General features: G+C 36.9%; 1 protein-coding gene across 1 annotated transcript in view; it reads left to right on the forward strand.

Moving 5' to 3' along the window:
* The window catches only part of LOC149792124 (long-chain specific acyl-CoA dehydrogenase, mitochondrial-like), a 77,990-nt gene extending 63,162 nt beyond the window's left edge, over positions 1–14,828 (forward strand). The window contains exons 8-9 of the mRNA XM_089970649.1: positions 2,128–2,255; positions 13,562–14,828. Of these exons, the coding sequence (XP_089826775.1) occupies positions 2,128–2,255; positions 13,562–13,742 (309 nt within the window). The 3' untranslated portion in view covers positions 13,743–14,828. The remainder of the gene's footprint in view (positions 1–2,127; positions 2,256–13,561) is intronic.
* Positions 14,829–15,207: the final 379 nt, after the last annotated feature.

Here is a 15,207-nt window from a genome sequence, read left to right on the forward strand (position 1 = left end):
AGGTTGAACCTACGGTCATCAGTTTCTCGATTGAACCTACGGTTATATCTATCTAGATTTAACCTATGGTCATCAGTATCTGGATCAAACCAATGGTCATCGATATCTGGATTGAACCCATGGTCAAATCCATTGAGACTGAACCTACAGTCATCATTATCTAGATGGAACCTACGGTCATCTCTATCAAGATGGAACCTACGGTCATCTCTATCAAGATGGAACCTATGGTCATCTCTATCAAGATGGAACCAATGGTCATCTCTATCAAGATGGAACCTACGGTCATCTCTATCAAGATGGAACCTACGGTCATCTCTATCAAGATGGAACCTACGGTCATCTCTATCAAGATGGAACCTACGGTCATCTCTATCAAGATGGAACCTACGGTCATCTCTATCAAGATGGAACCTACGGTCATCTCTATCAAGATGGAACCTACGGTCATCTCTATCAAGATGGAACCTACGGTCATCTCTATCTAGATTGAACATATGGTCATCAGTGTCTAGATCAAAACGATGGTCATCATTATCTGGACTGAACCAACAGTCATCTATTTAGATTCAACTCTATGGTCATCTCTATCTAGATTGAACCTATGGTCATATCTATCTAGATTGATCCTACAATCATCAGTATCTAGACTGCTGAACCTACAGTCATCAGTACCTGGATTGAACCTATGGTTATATCTGGGGCCCCGAGTGGTCTAAAGCGCTCTCTGTTATGGATCACTGCCATCTCACCTCTGTCTGCACGGGTTCGAGTCTCGGATTCTGCTAATGTGGGTATGTGAGAAAGCTTGCCAGTAGCTTCTCGTGGGTCGGTTGTTCTTTCCGGTGTTTTCCCAGATTCTTCCTCCGCCATTAATACTGGCTGCCATGTATAGCCTATTGTGTGCTGAAAAATGGCATTAAATCCTACAACAACAACAGTAGTCATATCTATCTATCTAGAACCTACGGTCATATCTATCTAGATTGAACATACGGTTATATCTATCTAGATTGAACATACAGTCATCAGTATCTAGTTTGAACCTATGGTCATATCTATCTAGATTAAACCTACACTCATCAGTATCTAGATATATGGACATCAGTATCTGGATAGATTTGCCAGTCATATTTATCTAGATTGAACCTACACTCATTGGTATCTAGATCTATGGTCATCAGTATCTAGATTGAATCTATGGTCATCATTATCTAGATCGAACCTATGTTCATCAGTATCTGCATTGAAACTATGGTCATATATATCTAGATTGAACCTACGGTCATCTCTTTCAAGATGGAGCCTATGGTTATCTCTATCTAGATGGAATGGGGCCCCGAGTGGCCGAGTAGTCTAAAGTGCTCATCGTTATGGATCACTGTCATCTCACCTCTGTCTGTGTGGGTTCGAGTCCAGGATTCGGCCAGTGTGGATATGTGAGAAAGCTTGCCAGTAGCTTCTCGTGGGTCGGTGGTTCTTCCCGGGGTTTTCCCGGGTTCTTCTGCCACCATTAATACTGGCTGCCAGGCATAGCCTATCGTGTACTGAAAAATGGTATTAAACCCCACAACCACAACAACAGAAGATCTATATGGAACCTATGTTCATCAATATCTAGATTGAACCTATGGTCATCAGTATCTAGACTGAACCTATGGTCATATCTATCTAGATTGAACCTGTGGTCATATCTATCTAGATTGAACCTGTGGTCATTAGTATCTAAACTGAACCTACAGTCATATCTATCTAGATTGAACCTATGGTCATTAGTATTTAATTTGCTCAGATTCTGAGGAAGGATGACTATGGATTGGATAACAACATTGTCCCATCGCCATTATATTGCTGTATAGTACATAATTTAATTTAAGATGTCTTGGGGATTACAATTACAAGTAAAGTTGGAAGGCATCTTTTTTTATCTATAATCAGTTCTAATAAAGAATGACTCCTTTATTTGATTATGAAAATAAAGTTCCACTTCAATCAACCCAGCAAATTGTTCCATATAAGTTGTTCCATATAAGTTACTCGAATCACAGTGCTGAAATATTTTTTTTTTTAATGGCAGTCATCTATTGACCTGGAAAAGTGTACAGGGTACTGTACTTTAACTTTCAGACAATCCAACACAAGCTGGCAGAAATAAAGACAGAGGTGTGTATTGGCCGATCCTTTGTGGACAGTTGTCTGGACATACACAGTAAAAAAGGGCTGGACTCTCATATGGCATCTATGGCCAAATACTGGTGAGTCAGCAGTTTTTATTCTGGAGTTACGATCCAAAAGGACTAAGTTAGCAATCGTCATCCATGATTTATGGTTAGATCCTATGATTCATCAATCTCCATCTCTTTTTTAGGGATACGAGTCAGTGGTCTTTATCACTGTAGGTTATAATTAAAATTTTATATCCTTTTTCTAGATCTTATTTATTATGTTATTCATTTAAAAGATCATTGCACAGAGAAAAGTATCTGTTTTTTATATAAGATTTAAATCCAGGAAGAATAAACACAAATAAAAGAATTGCATTTGTTGCCAGATAAGTATTTCAAAAGTGTAACAAGTAAAGACCTTTCTTTGGTGTTTAGGTACAGTGGCCCCTATTTATAATGCTGCACACTATAACACTGTCCCTCATATAACCCTGTCCTTTAACACTATTTCTCATATAACACTGTCCCTGATATAACCCTGTCTTTTAACACTATTTCTCATATAACACTGTCCCTGATATAACCCTGTCTTTTTTAACACTATTTCTCATATAACACTGTCTCTAATATAACCTGACTTAACACCGTTCCTGATATAATACTGGTATTGTCATAGAAGTTAATGTGCTTGAATTCTTTTATCCAATAATAAACGATTTAATCTAAGACAGCCTCACCTATAACACAGTAGATTTTTATAGCTCCCTTAAAAGCATTATTTAAGGGACTACTGTATTAAATTTCAAATAGAATAGCCCCTCGCTATAAAGCTTAACAGTAGCCCCTCGCTAAAGGGCTTCACAGTAACCCCTCACTATAAGGCTTCACATTATACCTGAGTATAGTCATGGATCTAATTATATCACAGTAACAGTTGATGCCAATAGAATGATGTTCAAATTTCAGAAAAAAAACATAACACATACAGACTTCTTACAGACTTGACTCTGTATGAACCAAACAGACAACACATACAGGCTTCTGACAGACTCGACTCTAACATACTGTACCAACTAGTCATGGTTTTTGTTTAGACCACATCAGTGGGAAGCAAGACATACTAGTCACTTTTTTAATGATGTTGGCAGACTCAGGTCTTCTGTATTATTTTGGTATGAATACATTTTCTGAACTCCTTGATGAACTTTCTTTATAAACACAATTAATTTGGAGACCTACTTTTGTTTGATTCTGGACTTGATGTATAATTTCCAGTCCTTTTGTAAAGTCATGATTTTATGGCATGGATCTGCATCCAGCATGTGTTGTCCATCATCTTCCTTATATTATTCATCATCTGTCAGCATTTCTTTTTCTTTAAACTTAATCTCACTACTGAACCAATTTCATGCACATTTTGTGGAAATCATTCTGTCATGAAGGACTCTGAGATTTGTACAAATGATGCCAGTCTGCAGTTAAATATATCCACCATTAAACCTTTGTACAAATGATGCCAACCTGCATTTAAATATATCCACCATTAAACCTTTGTACAAATGATGCCAGTCTGCATTTAAATAAATCCACCATTAAACATTTGTACAACTGATGCCGGTCTACATTTAAATATATCCACCATTAAACCTTTGTACAACTGATGCCGGTCTGCATTTAAATATATCCACCATTAAACCATTGTACAAATGATGCCAACCTGCATTTAAATATATCCACCATTAAACCTTTGTACAACTGATGCCGGTCTGCATTTAAATATATCCACCATTAAACCTTTGTACAACTGATGCCGGTCTGCATTTAAATATATCCACCATTAAACCTTTGTACAAATGATGCCAACCTGCATTTAAATATATCCACCATTAAACTTTTAATAACTGCTTTTTGAAAAACTGCTTAACAGAAGATGGTAATTGCAACCTTGGTGAAGTAGAGATGTTATGGCTAGAGGGGTTTGTAATCTTGCTTACTTGAGAAATTACTCATTCTTACTTTAACAGTTTTAGCATAATCATTCTTATTATGTTCATTATTTGATTTGGGTGGAATTATATATTCAAATTATTATTCTCTGTAATTACAAAGTGTTGAATAAGCTGGACAGAGGCATTAATTTGGAATTATAGTGAATTCAGATAAGGATATCTTGGAATATATTATTGTGATTTATTAAAAGACAAGGCACATCTCCATGTCACTACAGACATATCAATACCTTCAGCACCATACCTTAATTTGACTGGTACTAAATTAGAACTTTATTTATTAGGACTGGTGATAGAACTTTTTGGACTGTTTGGAATTCAATTCACAATACTCTAAGATTTTTTCTTAATTTTTCACTTTGTATTCTAGGGAAATAAATTTGTTTATTTTTACAAAACTCGTTGGTGTTTGCTCTTTTCTGTTTCTTAATTAAAGACTGTAGAGTTGTGATATCAGTATTAAAGTTATTTATGGTGGTTCATTAGTAATTATGAATCATTTTCTTCTTTGCCAACATGATTTTCTGGCTAAAAATCAGCTATCCTCATTAGCTCCACTTTCTATTGGAATCCCAAACCTCAGACATATCTGTGCTGGCATGGTCATGATAGACTTGTTTGCTCTGCAAGATGTGAAAGTTTTTTTTAGCTTCCTCTAAAGGAAGCAGGAAGGATCGAAAGCATTCCTTCCTACCTCCTTGGATATTTCATCATCCACCATTTCCAGGCGAATCATAATAATTATCAAGAGTGGTTGTCAGTCCCACACTGAGACAGACCTTTATGAGGAATAAAACCCATGAAAATATCGATATTGTTACTTCTAAGACCCATTTATAACCACTTATCCTTTGATAATGTTATGAAGGCCATTTTACCACACCAGAGCAAAGATGTTTTCATTGGGCTTAGTAGTATTGACACAAAAAGTGTTCCAACATTTTACAGCAGCAAACTGTCCTACAGTATGTCTAAGTACAGTGCTAGGGTTAGGGTTACAGTATGTCTAAGTACAGTGCTAGGGTTAGGGTTACAATATGTCTAAGTACAGTGCTAGGGTTAGGGTTACAGTATGGCTAAGTACAGTGTTAGGGTTAGGGTTACAGTATGGCTAAGTACAGTGCTAGGATTAGGGTTACAGTATGTCTAAGTACAGTGTTAGGGTTACACTATGGCTAAGTACAGTGCTAGGGTTAGGGTTACAGTATGGCTAAGTACAGTGCAAGGGTTAGGGTTACAGTATGGCTAAGTACAGTGTTAGGGTTAGGATTACAGTATGGCTAAGTACAGTGCTAGGGTTAGGGTTACAGTATGGCTAAGTACAGTGTTAGGGTTATGGTTACAGTATGGCTAAGTACAGTGTTAGGGGTAGGGTTACAGTATGGCTAAGTACAGTGTTAGGGTTAGGGTTACAGTATGGCTAAGTACAGTGCTAGGGTTAGGTTTTAGAGTTAGGATTAGGGTTTGGGGACCCTAATTAGCTCTGGCCTAGGGAGAATTACTTCTGCTCCTTAACTTACTTCTGACAATGAAGTCACCAAAGTTCTTATTTCTGCAATAAGCGGTAACTAATTTATGGGAAAATACGGCGGGGAATCTTTGCCTGAATTTCACTATACCCTTCTTTGATTAGTTTGGCCACTTGTGTTGCTTTTGTGTTATATGTAATGATAAACGAGATTAGTTTTTTAGAATTTTCATGTAAATTCAGGCCACCAGGCATTAATGATTTTAGTTTTTGTATCCAATAATGTTCTCTTTTCGTTGATCGAACAATCGTTCATCAAATGGTCTGAGGTATTAAAATGGTTAGAGACAGATTTATTTGCCTTATGCCTGATATCAAATCTGTGTCTAGTGAATCTGTCTCTTAATGTAAGACTGGTTTGTCCTACATATTGTATGCCACATTTTTGACATGTGATTAGGTATATAACTTTTTAGAATTGCATGAAAGATTTTGCTTAACATAAAATGCTTGATTAGTCTGATGACTTGAAATTTTCTACTTCCTTAAAAAAGGGACAAGTGCAGCAGCAACTGCTATTGCATGGTTTTGCTTTTGCTACTACATGTTTTGTATCCGAATTTTTTATGGTATTGTTCTTAATTTGTTGAAGAAATCATTTTGAATACCCTCATGCTCTTAAAAGCTCTAAACAGTGTGTTTGTAGCCCTCTGAAAATCTTCCTTCCTGGAACTAATTCTGTCAGATCTAATAATTTGTGATTTTAAGATCCCCCTAAAGGTGTGCAAATGGTGAAAAGAAGATATATGTAGTAACTGATGTGTATCCATCGACTTAAAGAATACCTTTGTATCTAAAATTTTGGTATTTCCAAACATATGTCTTTTAAAAATTGTTGTATCTAGAAAATCGACAGAGGTGTCGCTAACTGTAGCTTTTAGCTTTACGGATGGATGGAAATTATTTAAAGTTTGGATAAAATGATCAAAATCTTCCCTGGAATAAGTCCAAATTAGAAAAATATCATCCAGAAACTTTAAATATAATAAGGGAAGAAGGTAACAACTTTTGAATGCTTTTTTTCCCCACTCCGCCATAAAAATATTTGCATAACTCGGGTGAATTTCTTTCCCATTTGCTGTTCCTGAAATTTGTAAAAACCAGTTACTATTGAATTCAAAATCATTATTTTCTAAACAAAGTTTCAAAAGTTCCAAAATTTCTAAATCTGGTCTACCAGGGTGTGCATTTGCTTTAAAACTGTTAAACACCACCTTCAATCTATCCTTATTGTCAACATTTGTGTACATACTTTCTACATCCAAAATGGCAAGAAAGCTGCTGGAAGGGATTTGAAACTGTCTAATTTTCTCCAAAAATTCCACCATATCTCTGAGATAGGACAAGTGTTAAGCAGCTAATGGTGCTAAGAATGAATTTGTATATTCCAAAATGCGATATGATTCACTCCCCACATCAGATATTATTGGTCTTCCTGGTGGAATTTTAAATGGAATAGACCATGCTTCGGGGCTTTGTGAATTTTAGGTAAAGTATAAATATGCCTTGGCCTAGGGTTCTCAGCTGGTGTCAAGTACTAGATTTGCTTTTTACTAATGTGCTTATTGTTTGCCAAACGATGTATGATTTTAGTTATTTGTTTACTTGTAGTAGGATAAATAGGTTGTTCTAATTTCCTGTAATGCTTAGAGTTAGCAAGTTGCCAATCTATTTCCCAAATGTATCTTTTTTATCTAAGACAACCCTTGCTGAACCTTTATCTGCCATTTTGATAATAACTTCAGAGTCCTTGTGAAGTGTTTTGATAGCCGCTAACTCATTAGCCGGAAGATTAGGTTTTTCTCTTTCCATTTTCATCTTAGAAGCATTCTTAAAGATACGGTCAGTTATCTCTCTAAATGATGGTGTAAGGGTAGAAGGCGGTGGGCACCAATTGCTTTTATCTGTAAAAGGGGTCTTAGTCATCGTGTTTTTGGAATGAAAGAATTTAGTGATCATTAATTTTCTTGTGAATTCCTTTATTGGTTGCGTAATTGTTGAGTGATCAATATATTTTGGTGTTGGAATTAATTTTAAACCCCTTTCTAAAAGTGATCTCTCAGAAACAGAAAGTCTGTTAGAGCTTAGGTTTACTATGTTGCTACCCAATTTTGTTTGTGTTGACCTGGCTGTGTCCTTCAGGATTGGCCGAAAATCCGATTTGTAAAGATTGATCTGTTGTACCCACTTATTGACAATGCTGTTGGCTGTTTTGTTTCTACATGTGCTTTTACAGGACACAAACATCACTTTCTAAATGAATCCCATCCGACTAAAGAAAACAACCTCCGCTGATATTGCTATCTAGGATTCTGACCCTGTGAGTTGAATCAAACTTTCGTTAAGTTTCCTGATATTAAATGCTTCCTTGGGTTTCATTTCATCCATAAGCACTAAACCGGGTTTTGAGCTAGGAAAATTTCCGAGTCTGGGAATGTTGCTCAAGCTATCTTCACTAAATCCTTCATTTTTTGCACTACTGCGGTGGTGTTGTCATTATCTCTGTCGTTTATACCTACGTTGACAATTATTTCTTCTGGTTTCTCCTTGTGTTTGTAATTTCTGTTTATTACCTATTTCATTTCCGATTCTTGATGCGTTCAAATCTCCAATTATTACAGTTGATTGTGTTAATCTTGGTAGCTTCCAGTCCGCTTTGTCGCCATGGTGTTGAGTAAACCATGTTAACTTATGTGGTGATATGACCATGATGGCATACGTCTGTATCTGGTAGCATGGCGACAAGGAGCGTGAGCTGCTTGGAGATGGTGAGCAACTTGGGGACCGTGATTGTCGGTCTGGTGACCTATCCCACCTTGGAGAAGGAGTCCTTGATGTTATCCAAGCATTCAGAGCATCCACCAATGATTTTACAAGATCTGATGTTGTTGATGTGGCGTGCTTCGGCATGTTTGGTGTTGTTGACAAAATTCTTTCTAAAGATCGCTTCGTAGGACTTGAGCTCGGTTCTCGAGGTTCTTACTGTTTGGAGTTTACTAGCTGTGTCTTTGGCCTAAAATCCACTTTCTGTTTGTTGGGTGTCCTGTGTGGGAGTGTGTCTAAAACTTGCAGTCATTAGAACCAATTATTAAACTGAATCGGATTGTATACTGCTTTCTGTGGGCTCACTTTTTTTTGATGGATCTTTTGCCGAGGGCTCTTAGGAATATACTGATTGATGTCCCATGCATTGCTTCCACCTTTGTTGTTGGCTGTTTTGGGTGGTGTTTGAATTCCTAGTGGAGTCGATTTGTTGTCTGGATGGAACAGCTATAAAAGACTTCACAATCCATTAATACTCCTGTATTGTATCCAGGCTCAGTTTATTCCTGAAGTTTCGTTTCGCCCAGCCTAGTGCTTGGTTGGATAGGTTGTTGAGGGTGAATCTGCAAATCCAAGTCCTACTATCATGCCCATCAGTTTGGAGATCCTGGTTTTGTAATGACTGGTTAAGGCCTCAGTGACCTTTGTAGCCCACATTCTATTTAATCTTTCCAATTCCTGTGTAAGTCCTGGTGTTGGTTGGGCTGGTTTTAAAAATTTGTCTAATAGTTGGACCTGTTGTTCTGAGTCCGATCACTTGGTTTTTCATGATATTATAGTGGTGTATGGCCTGCAAAATTGGGTAGAAGAGTTTTATCCATTGGCTGTTGGGGTTATTGTCCAGTCGGCATACTGGCCTCTCCTGAATTGCTGATTTGTTCCGGGCATCCTGCTAAAAAAAATATATAGGGGTGATGAGGTTGGGGTGGGTGATTTAGGTGCTAGTGTAAGGGCAACCTAAAGTTATTAGTCAAGAACCTGAAATAAATGATTAAAAATACCTGAAAAGAAAATATGATAATACAGTAAAAGAAATACAGTATAACACTGTACTTATCTGTAAGTCAGATGCTGCAAATTTAGTTGATATTTCTGTTACACTCCAATGAATGTCACAAGATCTTTCGGCTAATGCCTTCTTCAGGTGACAAAACAGTCTGAAGAGCTATGTGTGCTGGTGGGGTATATATACACAGTAGTTTGTTTAATGCCTTAGTGACGTTGAGAAAATCAGCTTATGCCAGTGAATGCTTCAGCATGGGTATGCAGTAAATCTGCTTTTCATTCACCGGTGCACCACGCTGATCTGCTTGGGTGTGACGTACTCAATTCTTCGTCCTATTGTATTCAATTATTCAGCTGACTGCCTGGCATTAAGATCAGTTTGAGAAATCTTGTGTGAATATAGTTACTATGTATATTGTAAAAATTTAAAATATTAATTCAGAACGTTAGTACTTGTAGTAAGTTCTTTAATTTTTGAAAACAATGATTTTTAAATCTGGCGGAAAAGATGATTGTATATGCATTAAAATAAAATCTTTAACAGACTATTTATGTTATAACTAAATGAATTGAAATATAATTGTACTACTCTTTGCATTATACAACACATAGCCCCTGGAGAGTAGCATGGAGTTTCCAATATTAAGTATGATGTGTTGTTGAGACCGTAATGTGTTTTACTAGGGTGTATGATTACAACCTTAACACTAAACCCTAGGAGACTTATTATAATTCAGCCTTTGTGTTTAATATTCCTATGATTCAAGCTATTCATTCAAAATTTTGGATCTATTTGGATTAATTTTCATTGTGGTGGTATGCAAGATTTTTTGAATGGAGCAGATATTTTTTGTAAAATTTACCAAATCTGGAGATAATGCACTAAAATAGATAAATTACTACAGGCTTAATTGGGGTAAATACTGTACTTTTGCTTAACTAAGATGATGGACTGGGTCATTTTAGACGTCACGGTACATGCTGGTCATTTTAGACCTCAACGGTACATGCTGGTCAGTTTAGACCTCAACGGTACATGCTGGTCAGTTTAGACCTCAACGGTACATGCTGGTCAGTTTAGACCTCAACGGTACATGCTGGTCAGTTTAGACCTCAACGGTACATGCTGGTCAGTTTAGACCTCAACGGTACATGCTGGTCAGTTTAGACCTCACGGTACATGCTGGTCAGTTTAGACCTCACGGTACATGCTGGTCAGTTTAGACCTCACGGTACATGCTGGTCAGTTTAGACCTCACGGTACATGCTGGTCTTTTTAGACCTCACGGTACATGCTGGTCATTTTAGACCTCACGGTACATGCTGGTCATTTTAGACCTCACGGTACATGCTGGTCATTTTAGACCTCACGGTACATGCTGGTCATTTTAGACCTCACGGTACATGCTGGTCATTTTAGACCTCACGGTACATGCTGGTCATTTTAGACCTCACGGTACATGCTGGTCATTTTAGACCTCACAGTACATGCTGGTCTTTTTAGACCTCATGGTACATGCTGGTCTTTTTAGACCTCACAGTACATGCTGGTCTTTTTAGACCTCACAGTACATGCTGCATGGTACATGCTGGTCATTTTAGACCTCATGGTACATGCTGGTCATTTTAGACCTCATGGTACACAAAAACTACTGTTATTTACACCTCTACATGTGCTTTTACAGGACACAAACATCACTTTCTAATTTATAGGAACAGGCAAGTATGCAGACTTCTATCATTTATTCCTGCTTTCACAGCATCTGCACCCACATGATATAATCTTGACTCTCAACAAGTCTTTATTAACAAACAGGTATAGAAACAACTATCATTGAAAAGCCTGGCAATTACATACTTTGTTAGAAGGACTAAAATTTCCTTCTTGTAATTACTTTACATGAAAGATTAATTAATATCAGTAAAAGAAATACTAACTCTCTGACCACTTGCTGTAATAATACATATACGTCAATACAAACAGACCTCACCTACACCATAGTGCACCCCTGATTAAGGATATCTGTACTGGTATAAAGTAACTCGAAATAACACTTGTATGTCTCCCTTGAATGGCATTATCATGAAGGATATCTGTACTGGTATAAAGTGACTCAACATATAACACTTGTATGGTTCCCTTGACAAGTATTATAGTGAGAGATAACTATTATCCAAACGTCACCAGGGTAGGTTCTGTACCAGTGTGGTTTATTGTACTGCAGCTTGAAAAAGGGACAAACATCTTGAATAATGTTACTTTAGCTTTAATAAGGACAGTTTGAACATACTACTGCTTAAATGGGGCCCTGAGTGGCCAAGTGGTCTAAAGCACTCTCCTTTATGGATCACTGCCATTTCACCTCTGTGTGGGTTCAAGTCTCAGATTCTGCCAATGTGGGTATGTGAGAAAGCCTGCCAGTAGCTTCTTGTGGGACGGTGGTTCTTTCCGTGGATTTTCCCAGGTTCTTCCTCCACCATTAATACTGGCTGCCATGTATAGCCGATCATGTGCTGAAAAATGGTGTTAAACCCTGCAACAACAACAACAACAACAACAACAACAACTGATTAATTAGAGTAGGTAATTTGTTTGAGACAGGACAGATGGTGTAATACAACTTGAATTATAGACAGATAATGTACTTCAACTTTGATCAGGGTAGACTTTGTACAGCAGCTCAAATCTGGAGATATCTCACTAAAATGGATAAACTACTACAGGTGGAATTGGGGTAAATAATGTACTTTGGCTTAACTCAGATAATGTAACACACTTTGAATTAGGCTGGATAATATGCTAATGTGCTGTACCTTGAACCAGGGTAGATAATGTACTTCAGATTGAATCAGGGTAGGTAATGTAGTACAGATTGAATCAGGGTAGATAATGTAGTACAGATTGAATCAGGGTAGATAATGTAGTACAGATTGAATCAGGGTAGATAATGTAGTACAGATTGAATCAGGATATTGCACACCAGCTTGAATCTGGATAGATGATCTAATATATAATGTAGTACAGCTTGAATCAGGGTAGATAATGTAGTACAGATTGACTCAGGGTAGATAATGTAGTACAGATTGACTCAGGGTAGATAATGTGGTACAGATTGACTCAGGGTAGATAATGTGGTACAGATTGACTCAGGGTAGATAATGTGGTACAGATTGACTCAGGGTAGATAATGTGGTACAGATTGACTCAGGGTAGATAATGTGGTACAGATTGACTCAGGGTAGATAATGTGGTACAGATTGACTCAGGGTAGATAATGTGGTACAGATTGACTCAGGGTAGATAATGTGGTACAGATTGACTCAGGGTAGATAATGTGGTACAGATTGACTCAGGGTAGATAATGTGGTACAGATTGACTCAGGGTAGATAATGTGGTACAGATTGACTCAGGGTAGATAATGTGGTACAGATTGACTCAGGGTAGATAATGTAGTACAGATTGAATCAGGATATTGCACACCAGCTTGAATCTGGATAGATAATCTAATATATAATGTAGTACAGCTTGAATCAGGGTAGATAATGTAGTACAGCTTGAATCAGGGTAGATAATGTAGTACAGATTGAATCAGGGTAGATAATGTAGTACAGATTGAATCAGGGTAGATAATGTAGTACAGATTGACTCAGGGTAGATAATGTAGTACAGATTGACTCAGGGTAGATAATGTAGTACAGATTGAATCAGGATAGATAATGTGGTACAGATTGAATCAGGACATTGCACATCAGCTTGAATCTGGATAGTAAATCTAATAGATAATGTAGTACAGCTTGAATCAGGGTAGACAATGTAATACAGCTTGAATTAGGGTAGATAATATACAGCCTGAATCTGGGTAGATAATGTAATGCAGCTTGAATCAGGGTAGATAATGTAATACAACTTGAATCGGAATAGATAACATAGTACAGCTTGAATCTGGGTTGTTAATCTAGTATAGTTTCAACTGGAGGATGAGGTTGAATTATGATAGACAATATGTTACCTCTTGATTCATGGTTTCAGGTGCAGTGATCAGCAGAACAAGATTGCCACGCAGTGTCTGCAGATGCATGGAGGATGGGGCTACATGTGGGAATATCCCATAGCTCGGGCATTCGTTGATGCCCGTGTTCAACCAATCTATGGAGGCAGCAATGAAATCATGAAGGAGTTGATAGCCAGAAAAATTGTTGCAGATAAATGATGAGGATTAGGTTTATGCCCTGGGAGAAAGAAAAGGAACATGCAGTGGTTATTAATATTATTGTACTGTTAAGATGCTTGACACATACATAAGGGCGAAAAGTGGCCAAATTATTAAATTCTGAATCTGACTGTTCATTCAGACATCAACACAATTATTTCAAATCTTCCATACAGTAGACAATACAAGTTAGGAATTTAAAATTCACAGAACATCCTTGTTCACTTTATTACATACCTACTGTATTAATACATGCTATTATTTTAGGAGCCATTGAATGTCTTTGGTCAGTCCATTACAAAGTAGTATGGGAAATATAGTAGCATGCTGTACAATGGCAACAGGTAAGAGAATTTAGTACTTGAGTACTCAATACCTCAAGACTCAGAATGTAATTAAAATGCTATATATATGTAGTTAGATGAGGGAACATATCCCTCCTTTTACTGGACATTTTGGAATGGGGACTAAAATATAGGAAACATATCCCTACTTTTCCTGGACATATTTGGAACTGGGACTAAAAAATATTTATTCTTTTTCTGTCAGTATAAAGCATCTTTTTGTTGCTTATATTTTTACATTCATGAAAACTGCTCAAAATCATTGTCACAACAAAATTTAAGCTTTCCTTCTTTCTCTGCAAAATAGGTACTTTTGTTGTGATTAGGGATTTGTGTTAACTACATTTGCAGAATGCATGCAGAATTATTGTCTGCAATATCATTCATTTTTTGGTACAAATTAGAGGCAACACTTTGAAGAAGAAAATCATAATAACCATTTGGCAGCTGTCATTAGTTGAAGATAATATACCCAACATGTATCCTCTACTTAATGCAGTACCACCAGTACAGTCGGATTCATTGGCCGAGTCATGGTTGTGGACATTACTGTTTCTATATACATAGACTTTTTAATGGATGATGAGGAATGACATCGATGCCTACATCTGTGATTAAAAATTTAAAATTTTAAAAGGTTAGCTTTTCTTAATTTGATTCTGTTCTCAGGGTTTGCTGTCAGTGTAGCTATCAAAATTATATTTTATTTTATAGATCTTTAAATAAAAGATATAAAAAGAGAGTTAATGGTGTTATTTTTACATTTCCCAACTCTATACATGACCAAACATGTATTGGTCCAAGCACTTAATATTGTCTATACAAGAATTGTGGGACCAATATATTTTTTATACCTTGGATACTTTATGATTTACAAGTTTATGTCCATTCAGTCTGAGCTTAATTAGTATTACTACCCAAACATGTTGAACAAATGAAACTTGTACATGATTTCATCTGAGACTTGTAAAGTGCAATGATTCACCTACTTGGGTTGTATTGGCATGGTTTTCATTGGATACAAATCTTCATGGTTTTCATTGGGTTCTAGTGTTCATGGTTTTCATTGGGTTCCAATGTGCATGGTTTTCAGTGGGTTCCAATGTTCATGGTTTTTGTTG

Source organism: Sinohyriopsis cumingii, chromosome 9 (assembly GCF_028554795.1).
Source record: "Sinohyriopsis cumingii isolate HCF-2022 chromosome 9, ASM2855479v2, whole genome shotgun sequence".
In the NCBI taxonomy this organism is placed as follows: Eukaryota; Metazoa; Mollusca; class Bivalvia; order Unionida; family Unionidae; genus Sinohyriopsis; species Sinohyriopsis cumingii.